At 35.0% G+C, this 20,451-nt stretch overlaps 3 protein-coding genes across 3 annotated transcripts; 2 read left to right on the plus strand and 1 right to left on the minus strand.

Moving 5' to 3' along the window:
• Window positions 1-356: 356 nt before the first annotated feature.
• On the minus strand, window positions 357-2,800 carry LOC103934023 (trafficking protein particle complex subunit 6b-like). The gene is made up of 4 exons (XM_009343728.3): window positions 2,589-2,800; window positions 2,037-2,154; window positions 1,723-1,948; window positions 357-645 (listed from the first exon to the last, which is right to left on the minus strand). Exons 1-4 carry the CDS (start codon window positions 2,738-2,740, stop codon window positions 617-619), a joined length of 525 nt encoding a protein of 174 aa, XP_009342003.1. The 5' UTR covers window positions 2,741-2,800; the 3' UTR covers window positions 357-616.
• A 2,591-nt stretch (window positions 2,801-5,391) lies between these two features.
• On the plus strand, window positions 5,392-7,998 carry LOC125472027 (2-oxoglutarate-dependent dioxygenase AOP2-like). Its single transcript, XM_048573066.1, has 3 exons — window positions 5,392-5,842; window positions 6,066-6,399; window positions 7,569-7,998. The coding sequence occupies exons 1-3, from the start codon at window positions 5,481-5,483 to the stop codon at window positions 7,806-7,808; spliced, it is 936 nt and encodes a 311-aa protein (XP_048429023.1). The 5' UTR covers window positions 5,392-5,480; the 3' UTR covers window positions 7,809-7,998.
• Window positions 7,999-11,180: 3,182 nt separating this feature from the next.
• On the plus strand, window positions 11,181-11,861 carry LOC125473904. Its single transcript, XM_048577326.1, has one exon. It carries the CDS (start codon window positions 11,181-11,183, stop codon window positions 11,859-11,861), a length of 681 nt encoding a protein of 226 aa, XP_048433283.1.
• Window positions 11,862-20,451: the final 8,590 nt, after the last annotated feature.

Consider the following 20,451-nt stretch of genomic DNA (forward strand, 5'->3'; position numbering starts at 1 on the left):
TAATTTGCATTTTGTTTTTTTTCTGATTTTCTAAATCAGTATAATCTTTTTTTAAGTATAAACACACTTATTTATATGTTGTATAATAAATTTACTAAAAAAAATAAAAATTTTCCTACCAAACTATCGCCTTTTGAAGCCTTGCAGCACGAGCCATTAAACCCATTCAATGTCAGTTGATCTTCAAAGTATGATGGTTTGGTTTCTTGGCATCTAATAGCCATTTTTTTTTTTTTTTAACAAATTGGTGTCAAATAGTTGAACAATAGTTTTCTGTGTTGTCAAGTAGCTTAACGATAAAAATAGGTGTCAAGGTTGATCAATCGGGTGATTTAGTAACAAGGTACAAGTAAATATTGTGGGCTCAACGTTCTATATTAGGAGTTAAGGATAAATACAATTCATGTTTCTCAACATTCTCCTCACCCTCACAACACTAGTAAGTACAATCTTGTGATTTCCCCGAGATGAATCTTCTCAGTTTGAAGGTTACAACTAAATTCTGAAATCGCGGTAAAAATTCTTGTACACGAGAGAAGGAGAAGGATTACAAATCTCAATAGGCCGACGAAGTAAACCCCAACTTTTTTCTGAAAGTTCCTTGGAGAAGCGTTCGTCAGGGCTTTATACGAACCACGAATGAACCTGTTCAACAATTTCAGCAGAAAGAATCAATTGCTATTGCAATAAGGATGCCGGAAAACCAAGCAACGATAATCTTTTAGATCTCAAGCCAACTTGCCAGCTACAGTTCATTTATGAATGATGGCAACCGTATATATATGAGATAACGAGGATGAATGGAATATTTGTCGAGAATGTCGTGAGATCATGTCAGATTCAGTATTTCAGTGCATGAAATAATAATGAGACAGATACCCATGTATGAAAATAAACACAGATACGCATGTAAGGAAATAAACAGATTCTTATCGGTGTCAAATTGCAATGAAGGAGCAAGCTGCATGCACAACAAAGTAAAATGCTTCACCCCTTGCCGTTTAATTTATAAAAAATTTGAGTCAGGAAGAGGTTGAGGCTTTTGATGCTATATAGGATAAAACAAGTTGGAATGACGAGCTATTGGATCAACTGATGGCATTTATATTCCAAGTGATAGGTAGTCAAAGTGAAACCCATGATCCACCAAGTATTCATTCTAGGAAACAGATACCTGAGCCCACGAGAAGAAAATACAGGGTTCGAAGGTGATACTATCCGGGCAGATTATGATTGACTTTGTCACATTTATCCAGGAAATATGGAATTCTAAGCATGGCTGGACAACAAAAATTCCCAAGAATTGTCCTCTTACTGATTACTACACTTCAATGTAATATACTGCTCTAACTAAACATGAACCACCTCAAATATGCCGAAAAACATTAAAGCACTAGCATAGGTGAGAATCATCTCATGACTAGTGAGATACAGACAGACAGTTATTCAGTAGCCCAAAATATCGTAACTCACTTTTGGTAAGATTACTAAGAGGATATAGGCAGATAACACTGCAAAGTGATGCTTAACGTATAAGTGGATTGTGGAGGGTATAGATTCTATATAATGATCTACTCCAAAAACAATGAATTATCACAGGTATATCAAATTTTCTAACTTTACATGTTTAGGAGCATATATTTGTTAAAAACAATGTCATATACAGTGTTGGCACAGAAAATGTACTCATAATTCTAAAGCACTAAACAGAGAACTACTTACACGCAGGAAGGTGGGATGTGTCGGCAGAAACAGCACAAGCAATCCCCAAGTTATGAAGAGCACCCTTTATGACTCCACATGAGAAATGGAGATGCATGTTTGGTTCTTCTGCTGCCTTGTTTTCAGCCGCCTCGGCATTTTCTTGAGACAAGTCACCATTTTCGGAAGGATCGAGTGACATGCGTGAAACCCAACGAAACCGATTATCTTGCAATACAAAAGTACCCTACAACACAAACGAAAACCATCTTAGCCTTTATCAAATTCACACATTGACAAAGAACCCCAATTCAACTCGATTCTACACAAATTACCCTATGATTGGTCTTTAAGTTGTCAATCTGCTTCTTGAAGAGCTCGGACCAAAAGTCCTTGCAGATGAACTTAATTGCATCCAGATGATCAGTAAACCGAGGCCGCTCCATCGTGTACCTAACAAGTGAAATTTATCCATAATCACACTCCTATTCCTACAATTTACAATGAGCACTATTTTGTTAACTTTAAATTATAAGTAGACCTAGAATAGCATAGGATTCAATGCCACACACATATGCTTTACTTTCCCACATTTTCTCAGCAACCAAACACTCTAACAAATCATTACAAACGAAAAAAGAGAAAAAATTTCGAAATCAAACACTTCGAATTACTATTCCACATTTTCTCAGCAACCAAACACTCTCCCAAATCATTACAAACGGAAAAAAGAGAACAAATTACGAGATCAAACACTTCGAAAATAGGCATTTCAGATCTAAAAACCCAAAAATCTGTGAGATCAAACAAATCCAATTCAATTACAATGAAATAAAGGAAAGAACAAGAGAGGGCAGGGTGGTTAGGATATAGGCGGGGAAGTGTACCGCTCGGAGAGCTGGTGGCCGACCTGGTAGCCAATAGCGTCGATCCTACTGGCGGCGAGCTCGGGCTTGTTGGCGTATAACCGATTGCAGTACATAGAGACCATCTCTGTCAGTAGACTATCCACGCAGCTCTCTGAGACCTCTCTCCCCATCTCTCTCTCTCTCTCTCTCTCTCTCTCTCTCTCTCTCTCTCTCTCGCGCTCTCTCTGTATTTTCTGAGATTTTCTTTGTAAATTGATTTTTTTCATAAAAAAAAAAACAAACAAAGAAAATAGATTCTGAGAGTGGATTATTGGGCTTATAGAATATGGGCTTGGTGTGGGTATGGAAGAATTGGCCCATTGGGTGATCATAAAGCATTACATCGTCTCATAAAATAAAACTTAAAATATAAGCGTTAAACCTCCATTCCTAAATCATCTCCAACTATTGAATTAAAATAAGCTTTGGAGAGAAAATAATATCTTTTGGCTAAACTCCCTAGAAATTAAGTCTAGTTTAAATTATTCTACACCCACCAAATTGTTATATTTCAAACTTTTTTTTTGTTTTTACTTATAATCCGACAGTTGTGATCAAATTTAACGGTAAAAAAATTACAGCCCAAAATCAAATCTAATGTCTAAAATAATTTTTTTAAAATCAAAATTCACTTTATTTATCAAAATTTAAATATTTTAAGATTAAAATGTTCATGAAGATAAATTAGGATAATCTACATAAATTTTATTTTCAAAAAATTTACCAAAAAAAATTAGGCTAAAATCATCATTTAATAATCTTGGGCAAAAATTTTAAGTCATAACTATTGAAGAAGAAAAGCAGTTTATCGGTTATGACTTAAATTTTTAAGCTTTATTCCTAAGAGCAAGTCCACCCCTAAAAAATGCGCTGGCACCTAACCCATTTAATCCACTCAGTGAACTGTGATAGACCCCGTGAATAGTTAAATTGGTCAAATGCATCTCAACCCCTAAAACTACATAGCCTAGTCAAATTTATTAAAATATTATTAATTTTTATTATAAAATAATAATTCAACCTTTAATTTCTGACTTTTTAATAAAATAATAATATTTTTATTAAAATATTTTTAATTTCTGCATCTCCACCCTTCTTCCTCGTCGCTACCGTCGTCCACCCCTCCACTTCCCTTCCATTCCCACCGTCGCCTCCAAACCACCTCATCTCATCCTCTGACGTCGTCGCCATCCTGTCCTTCAAATCCCAAGCCGACCTCAACATCAAGCTCCTCTACACCCTCAACGAGCGCTTTGACTACTGCCAATGGTAGGGCATCAAGTGCACCCAGGGCCGCGTCGTCCGCTTCGTCCTCCCGTCCTTCTCTCTCCGACACCACGTTGGCGTCAAATGGGTTGTTCCATGGGTCTGTCAATTATGGGCTGGCCTATGGCCTGTTAGGCTGGGGTGGAGCAAAAAAAAGGGGAGGCCGGCCCATTTTTCAAGCTGGGTGTCAGCCTATCAGGCTGGGGTGGAATTGCTCTAAAGGTTAGAAATGGTCTAATTGTGAAGAAAAATAAAAATATTTTATAAACACTCATTTTTATTTTAGCATCCTGTTAATTTATGTTATATTTTTTTTAAAAAAATTATGCACTTTATTTTTCTTCTTTAGTCACATTTCTTTCCATTGATTTTTCTTTTACATTATTCAATTGAAAATACAGGGAAAGAAAAATGGGGCATGAAATTATTTTCTTGTTTTCATGTTCATATTTTTTTAAGTAATTGTTTTTTTCAGATTTGTTATGTGCACTTGTGGATGGATATCATTTTCTTTATGAACTGAACTCAATTTTGGGGAAAATGCCAATGGGAACATGTGATATATACTTGATTAATTCGTTTATTTTTTTTTATAAGCATTTTATTATTGCCTTATCATTATGTTAGTTGGCAATATATATAAAAAAATCGATTTTGGTAATTTTGTCTTTATACCAAACCCAAAATTAAGATCTAGTGAAACTACCACGGGATGGATCAATGGTTCAGTACGAATTTCAGGCTCATATTTTGCACGGCATGTTCTAGATTCGATTCTTGTCACTGGTAAATCGTATGATAGTAGCTAGAGGAAGGCTAAAATGCAGTTATGAGTTTTCTCGGCTCTCGAAAAGATAAATTGTCATGGTGAACCCCTTTTATAAAAAAAAAAAAGAAAAAGAAAAAAAAAAAACGAAGATAGATTGTTTATGATTACGGTCCTTGTAACGTGCATGAAGTCCTACATTCCTGCTCCAAACTTTTTATTTTAATGCGCGGGAGAAAGCAACAAGCCGACAGCTAATTGTAGGTTTTGGATGATACTAGCAAGCGACTCTTTTTTCTTTATTTATTTTTTTTTTTGTGACATTTTGATTGAGAGCAATCAAACTAGCAAACTCTCTCCTAAAGAGAGAAATCAAACGAAATTCTAAGATAAATTTTGGAAATTATTTAAACAGAAACAAAATAAAAAAATAAAATTATGTAGCCGCTCCACATCCTTTGAACATCCGAAAGCCATATCACATGATTCACACATATAATAGAAAATATCGTGTTGGTGAATCATGATGAACATAAAATTGATTATTTAATAATTTCATATACCTAATATCACTGCCCAGCTACTACACACACACACACACGCATCATGATGAACATAAAATTAATTATTTAATAATTTCATATACCTAATATCACTGCCCAGCTACCACACACACACACACACACACACACACACACATATACATATATATATATATATATATATATATATATATCTATCTATCTCAACTCCATGCATCCTCATTCGGCTCACTTAAAAGGTTAAACTCACTCACATTCGCACACACCACGTTAGTGACGATCAGTCGAAACTCAAGTATGGGATCGGGTTCCGAAACAGCGTCTCTAAAAATTCCTATCATTGATTTCACAAATAGTGGCAGTGGCACCACGCCAGACCAAGTAAGACATGCACTTGAAGAGTACGGTTGTTTCGTGGCGGCGTATGACAGAGTTCCGGCTCAACTTGTTGACAAGGTAATGGCCCAGTCTAAGGATCTGTTTGATCTGCCCACAGAAACCAAACTTAGCCACACTGGCGACGACGTACTCCGTGGATATATTGGACCAAGTCCTAGGCTTCCTTACTCCGAGACCTTTGCGATTAGTCATGCTACAAGCTTCCAAGATGTGCAGAATTTCATGAACCTCGTGTGGCCTGCTGGCAAAGATAACTTCTGGTAATATTAATCAAATTAATATATTATCGTTCGTGTTAATTTCTTATCACATATTTTGCAGACATTTGCGTGGAACATGTGTGTGTGTGTGTGTGTGTATAATTTTTTTGGTTCGTTCGCGTATATGTGACATAATATGGTTCTGAATTTGCTTGACTTCTATCTTCGGTTTAATTATTATTTTTTTAATAAATGTTTGTTATATATGCATGTACATGTGCAGTGAAACTACTCACAGTTATGTGAAGTTGATAGAAGAGTTGGGTGAACGGGTGATGCGATTGTTGTTCGAAAGCTATGGTGTTGCAGCGAAGCACTATGAGTCCTTTGCTGCTTTCAATGACCACGTTTTTCGATTAATCAAGTATAGAGAAATGAAAGACATCGACATCACTGGTACTAGTGTTTGGTTTCCAAACCATAGCGACGCAAGCTTCATATCAATACTTTTCCAGCACCAAATTGGCGGTTTAGAAATCAAATCCAAGGATGGAACCTTTGTGGGTATTGACGCCTCACCTGGCCACTTCATAGTCTTCGCAGGAGACATGTTGCAGGTAAGTATGAGTTAATTGAAGGATAATGTTATGGAGACCAAATTTGTAAATCAAATGATGTGTGATGTGTCATCAATAAAAAATAAGTACATTAATCAATACTTAAGCAATAATCTAATTATCAACATCCACATTATTTGGTTTACAAAACTTGGTGTAGAAATTTAGTCTCCCTAGCATTATAAAGGTCAAATTAGATATTTCTTTAAAGGGGTGAGATATCCACACACTCCTTTTTACTTCTCATACATCCTTCTAATTTTCGGCTGTCGGATCAGATGGATTGAAGAGTATCAAATAACAGAAATTAAAAGGGGTGTGTGAGAAGTAAAAAGGGATGTGTGGATAACACCCCAAATGAAAAAGACTAACGCTACACTTAACCATTTTTCATATCATATTTGTATAATCTCTCTAATAAAAGTATGGCACACCAACATATGTGAGTTTCATCTCTATTAGAAATATGATATTAATGTGATATGAAAAATGTAGTAAGAGTAATATTTTTGAATGAAAAATGACCTATGTGGATGATATCATTATGATATCCATGTAAGCAATAGCTTAGCTCACAAGAACATCCTCTAAAAAAGGAGAAGCATTTATATGGAATAGGTTCACCACCATATAGTGTCCATGTCCAATAACATTGTCGTATGCAAGTTTTTATCCACTTGGCAATGTATGATTGGGTCGGAACTTTATGTGGCAGTGAATCCATTCCGTGTATGTTGCTCTCTAAAAACTGAGTACCAACTAACTTGATCGGTGTGATTGCAAAATATAATTAAAAAAATAAAAAAGACAATTTACAGATTAATTAAAAGGACTGATGGTGAACAATTGGTAACTTTAAAGTTGCTTAAAGTTTTTTTGCAGACTTCTTCTTCTTCTTCTTCTTTTTTTTTTTTTTTTTCTTTCTTACGTATGATATTAGTTATACTAAAGATAAAAAGAGTAGACTAAACCTTATAATAAACTAACAATAATATGACTCAAATTTGCATTTTGCAAACTTCTAAAAGATGGAGCAAACTCGTATATATACACTCCTAAACCATGCCCCGCCTTCACACTTCAACATCCTAAATCATGAGTATTAAAACTTATAGCGTATATTATTCATTAATTAATTATAAATGATTGATTAATTTGTTAATAATCAGATTTGGAGTAACCAGAGAATAAAAGCTTGCAACCATCGCGTCAGGATTTGGGACGTGAATGTGGAAAGGTGCTCAGTGGGAATTTTCATATTCAACAGGGGAACAATACAACCACCAGAAGAAGTAACCGATGAGAACCACCCATTGTGCTACAAGCCATGTGATGGTCTTGGCTATATTACTTTTGCTTTCTCCAACCTGGATATGACCGGTCGTATCAAGGCCTACTGTGGTATCTGATACTAATACCACCATGAAATGATATTTATACATGTATTTTCTCCCATGATTAGTAAATAAGAGTTGTGCATGCCTAGAGATATGTGGTACAATTGATATTTTATGCCCCACCCTGAACGGACGGGTAACAAATCACCGTGTGTAATCAAGATATCTTGGATTCAATAAATGAGACTAATTAATTTGTGTATCATATATTTCTTTGTTGAATGATACTTCTATCTGCGCTATAATTGTTCCTTGGTCCTAATTTAGATAATAATAAAGGAAATGTATGATTCTAATTATAATATTTGTATAATAAATAAACATTAATCACAATTGGATGGACATAAGTTTTGTACTTCTTTAATTATCTTGTAAATTAAGGGCTAACTTCCATAAATGATAGATGTGACATCCCACATCGCCCAGGGGAGTGATCCTTATATGTATATTCTCATCCCTACCTAGCACGAGGCCTTTTGGGAGCTCACTGGCTTCGGATTCCGTAGGAACTCCGAAGTTAAGCGAGAAGGAGGCTAGAGCAATCCCATGATGGGTGACCCACTGGGAAGTTGCTCGTGAGTTCCCAAAAACAAAACCGTGAGGGAATGGTAAGCCCAAAGCGGACAATATCGTGCTACGGTGGTGGAGCGGGCCCGGAAAGTGATACGCCCCGGGTCGGGATGTGACAATAGAGGGTTGGGAAGAAAATAGATCTTAAGGGTAAAGTTGAAAACATAAGCCAACATTTTTTTAATTTTCTATCCATTTAAACATAATTAACTACATGTGGTTCATGCCACTTAGTATTACGAGTTAATAGTACTCTTCTCTACTTGTAAGTGAGAGGTTTTAGATTTGATTTTCATTAAAGGCGAATTTGAACCACATTATTGCTAACTCATTGTGAGATTTAGCCCACTCGGCTACCCTCTTTGTGTAAATAATATCATTTGTTAAAAAAATAATAATAATAAAAATAAAAAACTACACGTGGTTGGTTTGAATTCAGTACTTATAAAAGAAACACAACCATAAATGCATTTATTAAAAACAATAAAAGAGCAATATCGCTTGTTTAAAAAATAAAATAATGATGAATACTTTTATTTAATTTGTTTTCGTTGAGAAGTAATAATTAATCAAAAAATAAATTGAGAGACACAACAAAAAGCTAGTGTGTTCTAATAAATTAACATTTAGTTGCACTACAAGTAATGTAAGCAAAGGTTAGTGCTTCTTTGTCACCATTTAAAGAATAGTTTGCATTGTTTACTTTTTTAGTCACTACAACATCAAAGTAGTGTGGTTTGGTCCTTGGGCCGCCAGCATCAGTGACAATTGCAGCGCAACTCTTGAACTATCATACATTATTTTTGCTAAATAAAACAAATAGTAAGTCTAGTGATAATATTCTATATTAATCATCACGGGATGATTCAATAGTTGGAGATGAATTTCAGGCATATATTCTACATGACACATTCTAGTTTGATTTCTAGTGCTGGTGAATCGCATGATGGTGGTCAAGGAAGGCTGAAATGCCTCTGTGAGTCTTCTCGACCCCCAAAAGGATGGACTGCCGTAGGAAAGCCACCAGCTAATCTCTTTTTTAAAAAGAAAAAATGATAATATTATCTATATTACTAACGATGTATTTGTTTTGTAGAATATCTTTGTTAATTTCGAATTCTGGTAATCATGGTCGTCAACTTGCAGCAATCCATATTATGCCGAAGCAGTTGGTAGGTATTTAAAATCCAACCACCAACTTCAGCGAAGTGAGATGTTCCTAGTTTACTCCTTGGTCGGCACAACAAAAGTTGAACTAATTGTTGAACTTCACAGTGATCTAGTAACATTATCTTCAGGTTCTAAAACCCAAGGCTGAGACATCTTTCTTTCTCAGCCCTAATTGCTTTGGCACAAAAGTTAGTAGAGTATTCAACACCACCACCAGCTCCATTCTACTCACCCAACCGAGTTCAGTTGCGAGTTGACATGCCATCATTCATACAAATGATGTATATTCTATGATTTTTCCTTTCTAAATTGAATATTTTTTTTTTCAGAGCAAAGAAAAAAAAATAGATTTTGTGAGGGGAATATTGGGCTTATAGAACATGGGCTTGTGGGTATGTGACAATTGGGTGAAACTTTTTTTTTTTTTTTTTCTTTTCTTAACAAATAATATTATGTACACTAAAAAAGAGGGGGTAGATTAAGCTTCATAATAAGTTAGCAATAATGTGATTCAAATTCACTTTCGACGATAATCGAATCTAAGACTTCTCACTTATAAGTGAAGAGAAATACTATTAGACTATTTTTGAACACCCTATTAATTTATGTTCCTTGATTGCGTAGACTGAAAAAAAAAAAGGACGTGAAAATCATTTCGACATAAATAGTCTCGAATAAACACTGTTTTGTTTTTCATTATTATGTTGTTATTTTCAATTTTCAGTGAGTGGTGAAGTAAGGCTTGGATGGAGGTGAGGAGTGGAAGAATTTTCGCCGGTGGGACTGAGCGCTTGGCGAGTGGTTTTCCAGTGTTGGTTGTGGTTGGGCGCCTTTTTTGGCCGGGGTTTTATCACTTATTTTATTTTATAACAAGTTAACCGCAAATAAAGTTGAAAATAAATGTCTACATTTCTTAATATTAAAGTTGACACATGTGGTGTGGTACAGTAAGGGAGTAGAAATTTCTTTTCCTCCAAATTTGCCGGCTCCAGTCTCCTACTCCCACTTTTCTCTTCTTCTCCTTCTATAAAGAAGTTAAGAAAAGATGTTGACGGATTTAAACGTAATCATTCAAATATGAGGAGTCTGAAGGGAAATTAAATTTTGAGAGAAAAAAATCCTACTCCATACAATAAGTTGGATGTATAAGATTTGAACAACTTTTCTATCAAAAAAGCATCCATATATAACATTAAAATTGAAATTGGTTTTATAAAGATAGATGATGAGGTATCTTTTTTCTTACTTTCCGATCCGCTAAATCTTACTAAACCCTAGTTCGTATCAGACTAGGATTGGAAGGATGTAGAATTAATTAGTGAGTTATAAAACCTTTTTTTTTTGTGAGAAACAGAATACAATCCCATTCCTTACAGGCTTAGGAAACCTAAGCCTCCTCGACTTAGAATTTAGGGACATAAGCTAGCTATATATATGTACATTACAAGTTACTAGAGTTTGTATACCGATCTCCGTTAAGCAATTAAATTCTCCGATCCATATATTATTGGTTGATTGATATCCAATAATCATGCAGCCATCATCCAGCGAGATATGTATACACCATTTTGATAGCCTGGCGTGGGTGAACGACGATGCATGCCACAAAGAGATAATGATTAGGCAGGGCAGGAAGGCTTGGTTATGATCAATTTAAGGTACTACAAAACAACAGGAAGAGGTTGGATTAACGAAGACGAAGAAGAAGAAGAAGAAACAACTGGTGGTACACCGATAGTTAGAGGCTTTCGTTTTGAACAATGTGTAACAGCTGAAATATTATTAACGGTGCGCCTTTGCTCTTTCAAACTGACATATTCAGCAGAGCGCATTGCTAGGGATCTTACAGATATTCAAGTCCCAGAAGAAGAGCAACCAAATATTATCGCCAAAGTGTTTCGGTTGATTGACGAACAAGACGTCGTCCCCTTCCAGACTATTGAAGTCAACATTGAGGACTTCACTGCGCATTTGAGACGCCGTCACCCAGTTGTACCTAGTAGGATTAGTGAGACTGAAGTCAAGTATATTCCTGCGACTAAATCATCCATCGACGGTTTGGAGAAAGTGAGATTACTTGATCTCCAAGGCCTGTTAAAAAAAGGAGCAGCAGCTAATGATACAACGTCGCTTTTCTGCGTTATTTGCATGGAGGGATTTTTCAACGTTGACGGCCAAGGTCATGATCACGTTGATGATGATCGAAGTCCACCACTTGCTCGCATGCCCTGCAAGCACCTTTATCATGGAGACTGCATTGTTCAATGGTTGGAGACGAGCCATTTGTGTCCCTTGTGCCGATACCCAATGCCAACGATGCCATGATACCCAATGCCAACGACAAGAAATGCGTTGCAGATGTTGATAGACAACTACACCGATGGCATGGACCAAGACTAGCTAGCTAGCGATCTAAAAACTACACTGATACTACGTATTTTTAATTGATTGATATCACTATATTGGAATGTTGTTAATGTAGTTAGTTTTTTTCTTTAATTCACATTATTTTTATTATATAGACTTCATAAGATCTCGAGACTCTGCATTTAAGAAACATGCATTAATTTGCGTTACATAAGATTTGGTCATGGCTGATCACTAAGAAGAAGAACAAGGGAAATTTTATATGTGTTTAGCGAAATACGACCTTTATATATATATATATAAGTTTAAAATTACTCATTTAGAAAAATAAAAGCCTCTTTAAACTTTCCTCCTCTCAATCGTCATATCAATTTGAGCTCCCGACTCTACACATATATAATTAAACTCTTTATTTTATTTCACTATAACAATATTGACAAATTAGAAAAAAAAACAATTAAAATAGCACTAAAAAGTGGAATGTACGTTAATCATACAATAATATGGGTCGGTCAAATAGTCGACGAAATGCCTCACCTTTAAAAACTAGAATTTTATTTATTTATTTGCGATGCTCTACCATTGGGATGCAACGAGGGCAAAGTCTTGAATCTACCACTACTTAGTTGTTTCCCGATGAACCAACTTTCTAGTTTTGCTAAGTGGCTCTTTACCACATTGATGAAGAAGAATGTTACCTTTGTACCACGGCATGGGTTCTAATCCCGTCGACTTCCTAATCTAACATCTAATCTAACAAATTTATCGTTTAAAAAAAAAAAAAAAAAATTTACGTTGCTGTGGGGAAAATTTTAAAACAAAACTTAAGTCGGGGGCGGGAGGTTATATAATCTGTCCCATAAATACCCACATATAAGGCCAATTTAAATCATCTGCTCTCTATCTGCTGCACTCATCGCATTGAATAAGTCCAAGTCAAGAACATGCCCCGATTTTGAAGAAAACCAAGGAAGATCATGGGGAAGCGAGCGAAAGTCAGGTACTTTCGCTTCACCTTTTTGTCATTTTTGAATTGTTTTACTCATCCTTTTCGTCATTTTTTACTGTTTGGTTAATGGGAAAAAGACAAGGATTCTCTATCCTTCTAGTTTTGATGCTCTCCTGTGCTCTCTTATTTTGTATGGTCACGGTTAAGTTACGTCAACATTTTATATTATTTTTTTATAGAGATAATAAGATAAAAATGAATAGTAATATAAAATGTTGACGTGATTTAACTGTGACCAAACAAACAGGAGGGCACGGGAGGGTACCGAAACTAGGAGGGCAGACAATCCTTGTCCATGGGAAAAAGGGTTTGGGTTATAAAAGGAAACAAGTGATGTCATCGTCCTCGTAAGAGCAACTCCACCGGGCCAATTAGCCTGATGGACCGGCAACTTTACCAACTCAATAGTTAAAGCTGCAAGCTCCAGTCTAGAGGGCGATTGGGCAGACCGGGGGGGGGGGGGGTGAGTGAAAGGCTCAGCTCGAGAGCCCGAGGGCAAAGTGATGCAACGTTGACGTCAGGGTGGTGTCAGCCACTATTTAATTATTTTTGTGTCAGGCGAGTGCACAACACGCGCGCGTAGGGGTGCAACCTCGACAACATTTCAGGCGCTGGGGCCCACGGTTTAGACGGCAGAAATGTTACCGTTGGTGGCCACGTGTCACGTTCTCGTCCGTTGGATTTCAACGATTACTTTTCCTGGACTGTTGGATTTCCATCGATAAAAAAAAATATTTGAAACTTTCGGCAATATCAGCCGTTGGATTTGAGATCAATGGTCTACATTATTCACCTTTATAAATTATAAAAAAAAGAATTAACATTAAAAAAATTTGAAATGTTACCGTTGTGCCATGTGGCACATTCTGGCATGTTGGATTTCAAATTTTTTTAATCCAACAGCAGAAATTATTCAAGGTAATAAAAAATCTTAAAAATTAAAAAAAAAATTTGATTTTCACTTTTCTATAAATACTTTCTCATTATCTTCTACCTTACACCACAATTTCATATTTTCTCAAATACTTTCAACCACATTCCAATCTTTCTCTCAAAGTTTCAATCCAATTGGTTTCTAACAAAATGATTAATGATGCAAGTACGAATTGGACGCTTATTGAAGATGTTACGTTGTGTTCTAGCTGGGTTGAAGTTACTCATGATCGGATTACGGGTAATGAGATGCAGTTGCGAGAAATGTAGAGTCTTATTCATACCAATTATCTTGAGAAAATTGGTGGGAAATGAACCAAAGAATCGATGTCCAATCGTTGGAGAATATTCAGCCAATCGTTTAGTCTTTGGAGAGACGCCTTGGCACAAGCTAGTGCTAATCTTCGAAGTGGGGAAAATTTAGCGGATCATATAACAATATATTATTTATTTGTTTGTACTATACCCAAATTTAGATTAGCTACTTTGATTATAATTATTTCTTCTCCCGCATTGTGTAGATACTTCAAGCACAAGCTTCGTATAATGCCAAAACCAAAAACAAAAACAAATCATTCACCTGGTGGGAATGTTGGGGAATATTGTCAAAGATTGTCCTAAATTCAGAGTTGTGCCTGTCGGTCCAGAAGTTGTCTTGAACAACACCCCTCTACATTATACGCCCGTTCTTGACTCACATGTTCATGAAGCCGACACAGAAGAAGTGTTGAAAATGCCCCCTGAACAAGCATCGGGGTCGACCCGTTATCTAATTAGGCCGCAAGGGAAGAAGGCTTCAAAGAGAAAAGGGAGTGCTTCCAAGAATGATTATGCAAAATATATAGAAGAACTTGCTCGCCAAGGTGAATTGACTTTGGTGCGAGAAATGGCCAAATTTGAGGCTGATAAGGCTAGAAAAGAGGCAAAAGTTGCAGTTGTTGAGAAATTATTTCAAGCTAATGAGAGAGAAAGAGAGCTACTTAGGCAAGAAAGGGAAGAGTTTAAAGAAGAAATAAGGGCTCAACAAGATTGTGACATTATGAAGGAACATAAACTATGAATAATGATAGAGATTTTGATTTTGGTGTGTGATTTTTTAGGATGGATGGTGGGTTATATGGAGGAAAAAAAAAAGAATAAAATTGTAGATAATGCCGCATAGTATGTCGTCATTCGTTAAAAAGGTAGGTCACAAGTTCATGACTTTTGTATTTTAAACTCATCAATTTTGCCTTCTACCCACTAATCAATTGCTTTTGTTTCCCAATTATGTTATAATTTCTACTAATTTGTTCGCGTGGCACATCTGTGAAGCACACGTGTTAAAGTTTCAAAAACTATAATAACAAAAAATAAGTGAAAACTTTAAAAATAAAAAATTTAAACCAAAGAAAAAAAGTTAAAAAGAATAGTAAAAACATGAAAATGCAGCCACCGAACACTTGATCACTCACCCACTTGTACCTAAAACCTCCGGCCAACCACCCACTCCCTACATCCATTCCCACATCTCCGCCACCAACTCCTCCCCTTCTACACTCCGTTGACTTCTTCATCGTCTTGGCCAGAATCGAGGTCGACGTTGTTCATGGTTTTTTTCTTAATAAGAATTTCGAAAACTTTCTCGAATTGGCTTCAAATCATAACCAAAATCTTGTTTAAACTCTCTAATATTACTCAATGATTGTTAAAGATATGTGAATAGCCTCAATTTGATTCTCCAACAAGATATCTATAAAAAACATGCATCGAGTAAAATCTTCTAAGTTCATTGGGATCGACTTCTCTATTAAATAAGCACATATAATTAAAATTGAAATTAGTTTTATAAAGTCCATAATAGGGTCTTAAATCCCCTACCATCATTTTTTCTCAAAAACAAACTATGGTACGTTTAGGGCTGGGTTCGGTTTTTTGCCAAAAACGAAACTCAACCGAAATTTCAGTTCGGTTCTTTTTTTTATTTTATTTTATTTTTCTTTTCAAAAAATGATAAAAAAAAAATTAAAATCTGAAATTTTAACATCTTCAACACAATCATAACATAAATCGAGAGACTCACCCATCGAGGACAACATTTCAATCAAAATCTTCTAATTGACAACATAAGCATTACTATCATAGGAACAACAAAAACCACTAAAAATAAATAACTAACAACCCCACAACACAAATTACAACAACAATTATATTCATTTAGCTGAAATTTAAATAACTAACAACCACACAACACAAAAATCGAACAAAATCTGCAAACTGGCTTACTCTTTTCTTTGGGATTTCACTCGGCAAGTGTGGGCAAAGTTTAGGGTTTGCAGGACTTGTGGGCTGCTATTGATGCAGCAAATTATGAAGAGGGAGAAAAAAAGAAGATGATGATTAGAGAGCAAAACAGAATGAAGGTCTGGTTGGGAAGAAAAAAAAAAAAGGGAGAGAAGAATGAAGGTGCGGCTGGAGTCCAGGAGAAAGAAATGAAAGAGAGGGACAGAAAAGAAAAAGAAAGAAAGAAGATGGAGAGATGGTAAGGTGCGGCTAGGGTGAAAGAGAAGAAGGGGGACAAATAATAGGTTAGGGTTTAGGGTTTCTAAATGCTTTTTTTAATATTTTGGGCTTAAAGTTTGGCAACACATTGCACATTTTGGCTTACAAATTGGGTTTAGAAAATAATACCCAAAACAGATAAATAAATAAATAAATAAAATATTAATAATTAATTTGGTTTGGTTTTTAGACCATTGAAACATAAATCAAACCAAAAGAATTCGGTTCGGTTCAATTTTTTAGGTCTCGGTTTGATGTTCGGGTTGATTTTTTTCGGTTTTCAATTTTTTGAACCCACCCATATAAGTACGTCTATCTTTATGGTACGTTTGATTTTAAACGTACCAATATTATTTTGGTACATTTGGTTGCAGATGGGGTCATTTTGATTTTCATAAGGAAACGCACGATATTATTTTGCTAAAGATTATTTAATCATTTTTTCCGATTTTAGTTTGCTGTATTCGTTAAAAGTAAGAAAACTACATCAGTACATTAGTTTGCTGATTGTGTTTTCTGGCATGGGTCCATGTACAGTTTTCATTTTTTATTGTGTATGTATTTCTCATTTTTGTCAAAATTTAAATTGTATGATTATCCATAATATTAGTCATAATAAATAAGATTTAACCCCACGTAAAATGGGGGTAAATGCAGCGCCGGAGCCATGAAAGACCACTGACTTCTTTTTTTTTCGCACAGAAATGTTTAGCGCCATGGGTATGATTTTCAAGGGTTTTTTTACGCTCAAGATACCGATCGACGTTTTTACTTTTCTTTCATAGAGTTTGATTCCTATGGAGTTTAGACAATCTGTTGCTTGTGAGTTTTGAGGAAGACTTTGGCCTGGCAACTTGTGGAGGGAGAAAGAATGTTAGAGAGGCTTGGGGGTTTAAGTTTAAAAAAGAAGATGATGAGAACGACACTATACCAGACCTAAACAACATTGGTCATCGCACAACAAAGTAATTTTTATAAGATCAAAAAAATATTTCATATTGAGACATTTAGACTCGTTCTAAATTATAATTTTGGCTCAACCACTTAGTAGGTCAATTGAAAAATGAAAAAAAAAAGGCACTATGAGAGTAAAATGTAGTCGAATTAAAACTTCAAAAGCGACAAATGTTTAATAAAAAAATGGATATGTTAGGTGGTGAATCAAATTGCCTCTTTTATTTATTCATACTTGTCCACAGATATCATCTTTTTTATTCCACAAATATAAACCTAAACAAATTGGTTCAGATACAAGTACATGAGAAAACTCTATCGTCGTAACAAATCCCCCAGTCGCATCCAGGAGGGCATATGTGGCGGCATTCCCAAAAGAAAGTGCACCTCACTTGCAGTTGATACAGCGAACTTGCAACTCCATATATGCCTCTTGCTGCTTCACTTTCTTTTGAAAAGCCTGCCAATGTATAAATATTATAATTCTGAGTATTCATAGAGAGAATCTTGGGTCGTGACACGCTCGACCATCTGATATTAAAAAATTATATTAATGTGTTGCCGACATGTCGTTCATCTATTCACTTCATTGATGCTTAAATTGTATAGTTATCCATATCATGTCAACACACTTGCGATTGAAAATGTGTGTGAAAATCAACTAACAACGTGACACCAATAGCTAGCTTGTGAAGCGGGTGGGGATTGCTGACATATAACCATACAAGTAAATATGTTAACGTAATGCAATGTGAGAAAGACTTAAAAGAGAAAAAAACTAGAAGAGTCACCAAGAAAGTTAACTCGAGTGTCGATTTCTCCACTATTTTTGTTTCTAAGCGTTGAAATATGTGATTAAGTAATGAAACTTCGAGTGCAAGATGAAAATTGTGGAGATTGATGTACCCTTATTTATAGTAGGATTATCATTATTTTCTTATTAACAAAAATAACAACGAGTCTAATGATTGGAAAAAATTTCATCTAGATATAGTAAAGTGTAAAGTATTTACAATTATTATAATATGGTATATGTATGATCACATAATTTCATGAATCAAATGTCAAAATCATGAACCATTTTTGTTTTAACCAAAATGCACATGAACTAATTTGGTAGGCTGAAAGCCTGAAATGACTCTGTGCGTCATCTCGGCTCCTAAAATGTTGAACTTTTGGGACTTCACAACTAGCTGGTTCCTTTTTAAAGAAAAATAAAATGCACATGAACTAATTGGTAGCATAATTTTTTCCTTTCAAAATTGATTTTTATTTTCCTTTTGTTCGGGTTATCGGCTCAGTGCATATAGTCCAAATTCATGTATATTACAATTTTCGCCATCATATTTTATATGGTTACGCAATTGTCATATACTTTTTCTTTCTTTGTTTTGCACTCAATTGAACTTATTTGTCATTAACTCCGTTATTTCTCTCTGCTTACAATTGATTTACAAGTGAGAGAAGTTAAGTTTGACTTTCATGGATAGTGAGCTTGATACGTAATTATTATTGTTGATTCATTATGTGACATAGTTCAATCTCTAACTATTGTATAAAAGAAATATTGCTTAAATATGTTAAAAGTAACAATGAATATAATTGAAATTCTGAAAGAAACTTGACTGTGCGAGTTCAGTTGGAATAGCTACGTTAATTTTTGTTTCGAGAAAAGACGGCCTTCATAGAAGAGATCGTTTTGAGTTGGAATTGTTATTTAATATTGTAGCATGTGATTTAAACACTTTCTTTTTTCTTTTCGAATTTAATGAAATTTTCTATCGTCTTTACTCCACAGAAAATTCGAAAGATATCGATTTGTTCAGGTACAAGTACAACGGCAATGTCCACGATCACAAACTCCAACGTCGCATCCTGGAGGGCATATCTTACTACAGTCCCACCAAAAAATGCAGCCACCACCCTCCATCGGCACTAGCTGTGGCTTCTTTTGACCTTCCAACGCTCTGAAAGATGGCAAACTTGCAACCTCCTTTGTGTTTCTTGCTGCTTCAATTTCGTTTGAAAAACCTGCCAATCAATACAAATTTCAATAACAAGAACAACAAACATTTATACCACTAAATGGTGTTGGCTGTAACAAACATAACGCAATGTGAGAGATACCAGAGATAACGACTAGGAAGGCGACCAAGAAAGCCAATGTGAGTGTGGATTTCTCCATGTTTCTCTCCTCGTAATCCAAATATTACAATCGGTAATGTAGTTTGTAGTGCAAATGAAAATGATGTACAATATTTATAGTGAAAGGGTCGTCATTATCTTATCAAAAGACATGTCAATAACTGAAAAAAATCTTCTGGATATGGTAAATAATAAACTTTTACATCTGTCATAATATTTTAAATTATGTGATTGCATAATTTACACATAATTTAAAATACTAATTAACTGAAAAAATCTTCTGGATATGGTAAATAATAAACTTTTATATCTGTCATAATATTTTAAATTACGTGATTGCATAATTTACACATAATTTAAAATACTAATTAAAACGTACATGAATTTTTTTTTGTGGCCAAATTGTAAATGAACTAATTAATTTTGACCAAAAAAAAAAAAAACTAAAGGCTTGTTTGGTATCCTATTTGAAATTTTTTATAATTTCTCAAAACATTTCTTAAGAAATTTTCTTGAAACAATTTTCTTTAAAACTCAAAAACTTGTTTGGTATGCGATTTAAAATTTTTAAATCTTACAACTTAAACTGGACAAAGAGATCCAAAAAAAAGGGGTCAAGAGAGAAAGAGGAGAGAGGAGGAAAGAAAGTAAGAGATGATTGGAGGAAAAAGAAAGAAGTGAGAGAATCGGAGGAGATAGAGAGGAAGAAGAGTGAGAGAAAAAACCGAAAGAATAAAGAGAGCGAATTGGAGGAGAGACGAAAAAGTAAAAAAAAAATAAGAGAAGGGGGAGAGAGAAAGAAGAAGAAGAGAGAGAGAGAGAGAGATTTGGAATGAGAGGGGAGGATGAAGAGAAAAGAAAGGAGTGAGTTTTAAGTTTAAAAACTCTAAAAACTCATTTTTTGTGTTTTTAGATAATAGACTATATTTTTTAGTTAGACTTGAGTTCAGTTTTTTAAAATAATCA

This window comes from the organism of the source record quoted next, unplaced genomic scaffold (genome assembly GCF_019419815.1).
Source record: "Pyrus x bretschneideri cultivar Hongxiangsu unplaced genomic scaffold, Pyrus_bretschneideri_v1 Contig11, whole genome shotgun sequence".
Classification (NCBI taxonomy): domain Eukaryota; kingdom Viridiplantae; phylum Streptophyta; class Magnoliopsida; order Rosales; family Rosaceae; genus Pyrus; species Pyrus x bretschneideri.

What these genes read in the sequence shown, in the direction of transcription:
- LOC103934023 (XM_009343728.3), bottom strand. Translation starts at nt 2,740, where the DNA reads ATGGGGAGAGAGGTCTCAGAGAGCTGCGTGGATAGTCTACTGACAGAG. An exon ending in GGCCACCAGCTCTCCGAGCG is followed by an intron (nt 2,155 to 2,588) that starts GTACACTTCCCC and finishes TTCACTTGTTAG; the next exon opens with GTACACGATGGAGCGGCCTC. An exon ending in ACTTAAAGACCAATCATAGG is followed by an intron (nt 1,949 to 2,036) that starts GTAATTTGTGTA and finishes TTTGTGTTGTAG; the next exon opens with GGTACTTTTGTATTGCAAGA.
- LOC125472027 (XM_048573066.1), top strand. Translation starts at nt 5,481, where the DNA reads ATGGGATCGGGTTCCGAAACAGCGTCTCTAAAAATTCCTATCATTGAT. An exon ending in GCTGGCAAAGATAACTTCTG is followed by an intron (nt 5,843 to 6,065) that starts GTAATATTAATC and finishes GTACATGTGCAG; the next exon opens with TGAAACTACTCACAGTTATG. An exon ending in TCGCAGGAGACATGTTGCAG is followed by an intron (nt 6,400 to 7,568) that starts GTAAGTATGAGT and finishes GTTAATAATCAG; the next exon opens with ATTTGGAGTAACCAGAGAAT.
- LOC125473904 (XM_048577326.1), top strand. Translation starts at nt 11,181, where the DNA reads ATGATCAATTTAAGGTACTACAAAACAACAGGAAGAGGTTGGATTAAC.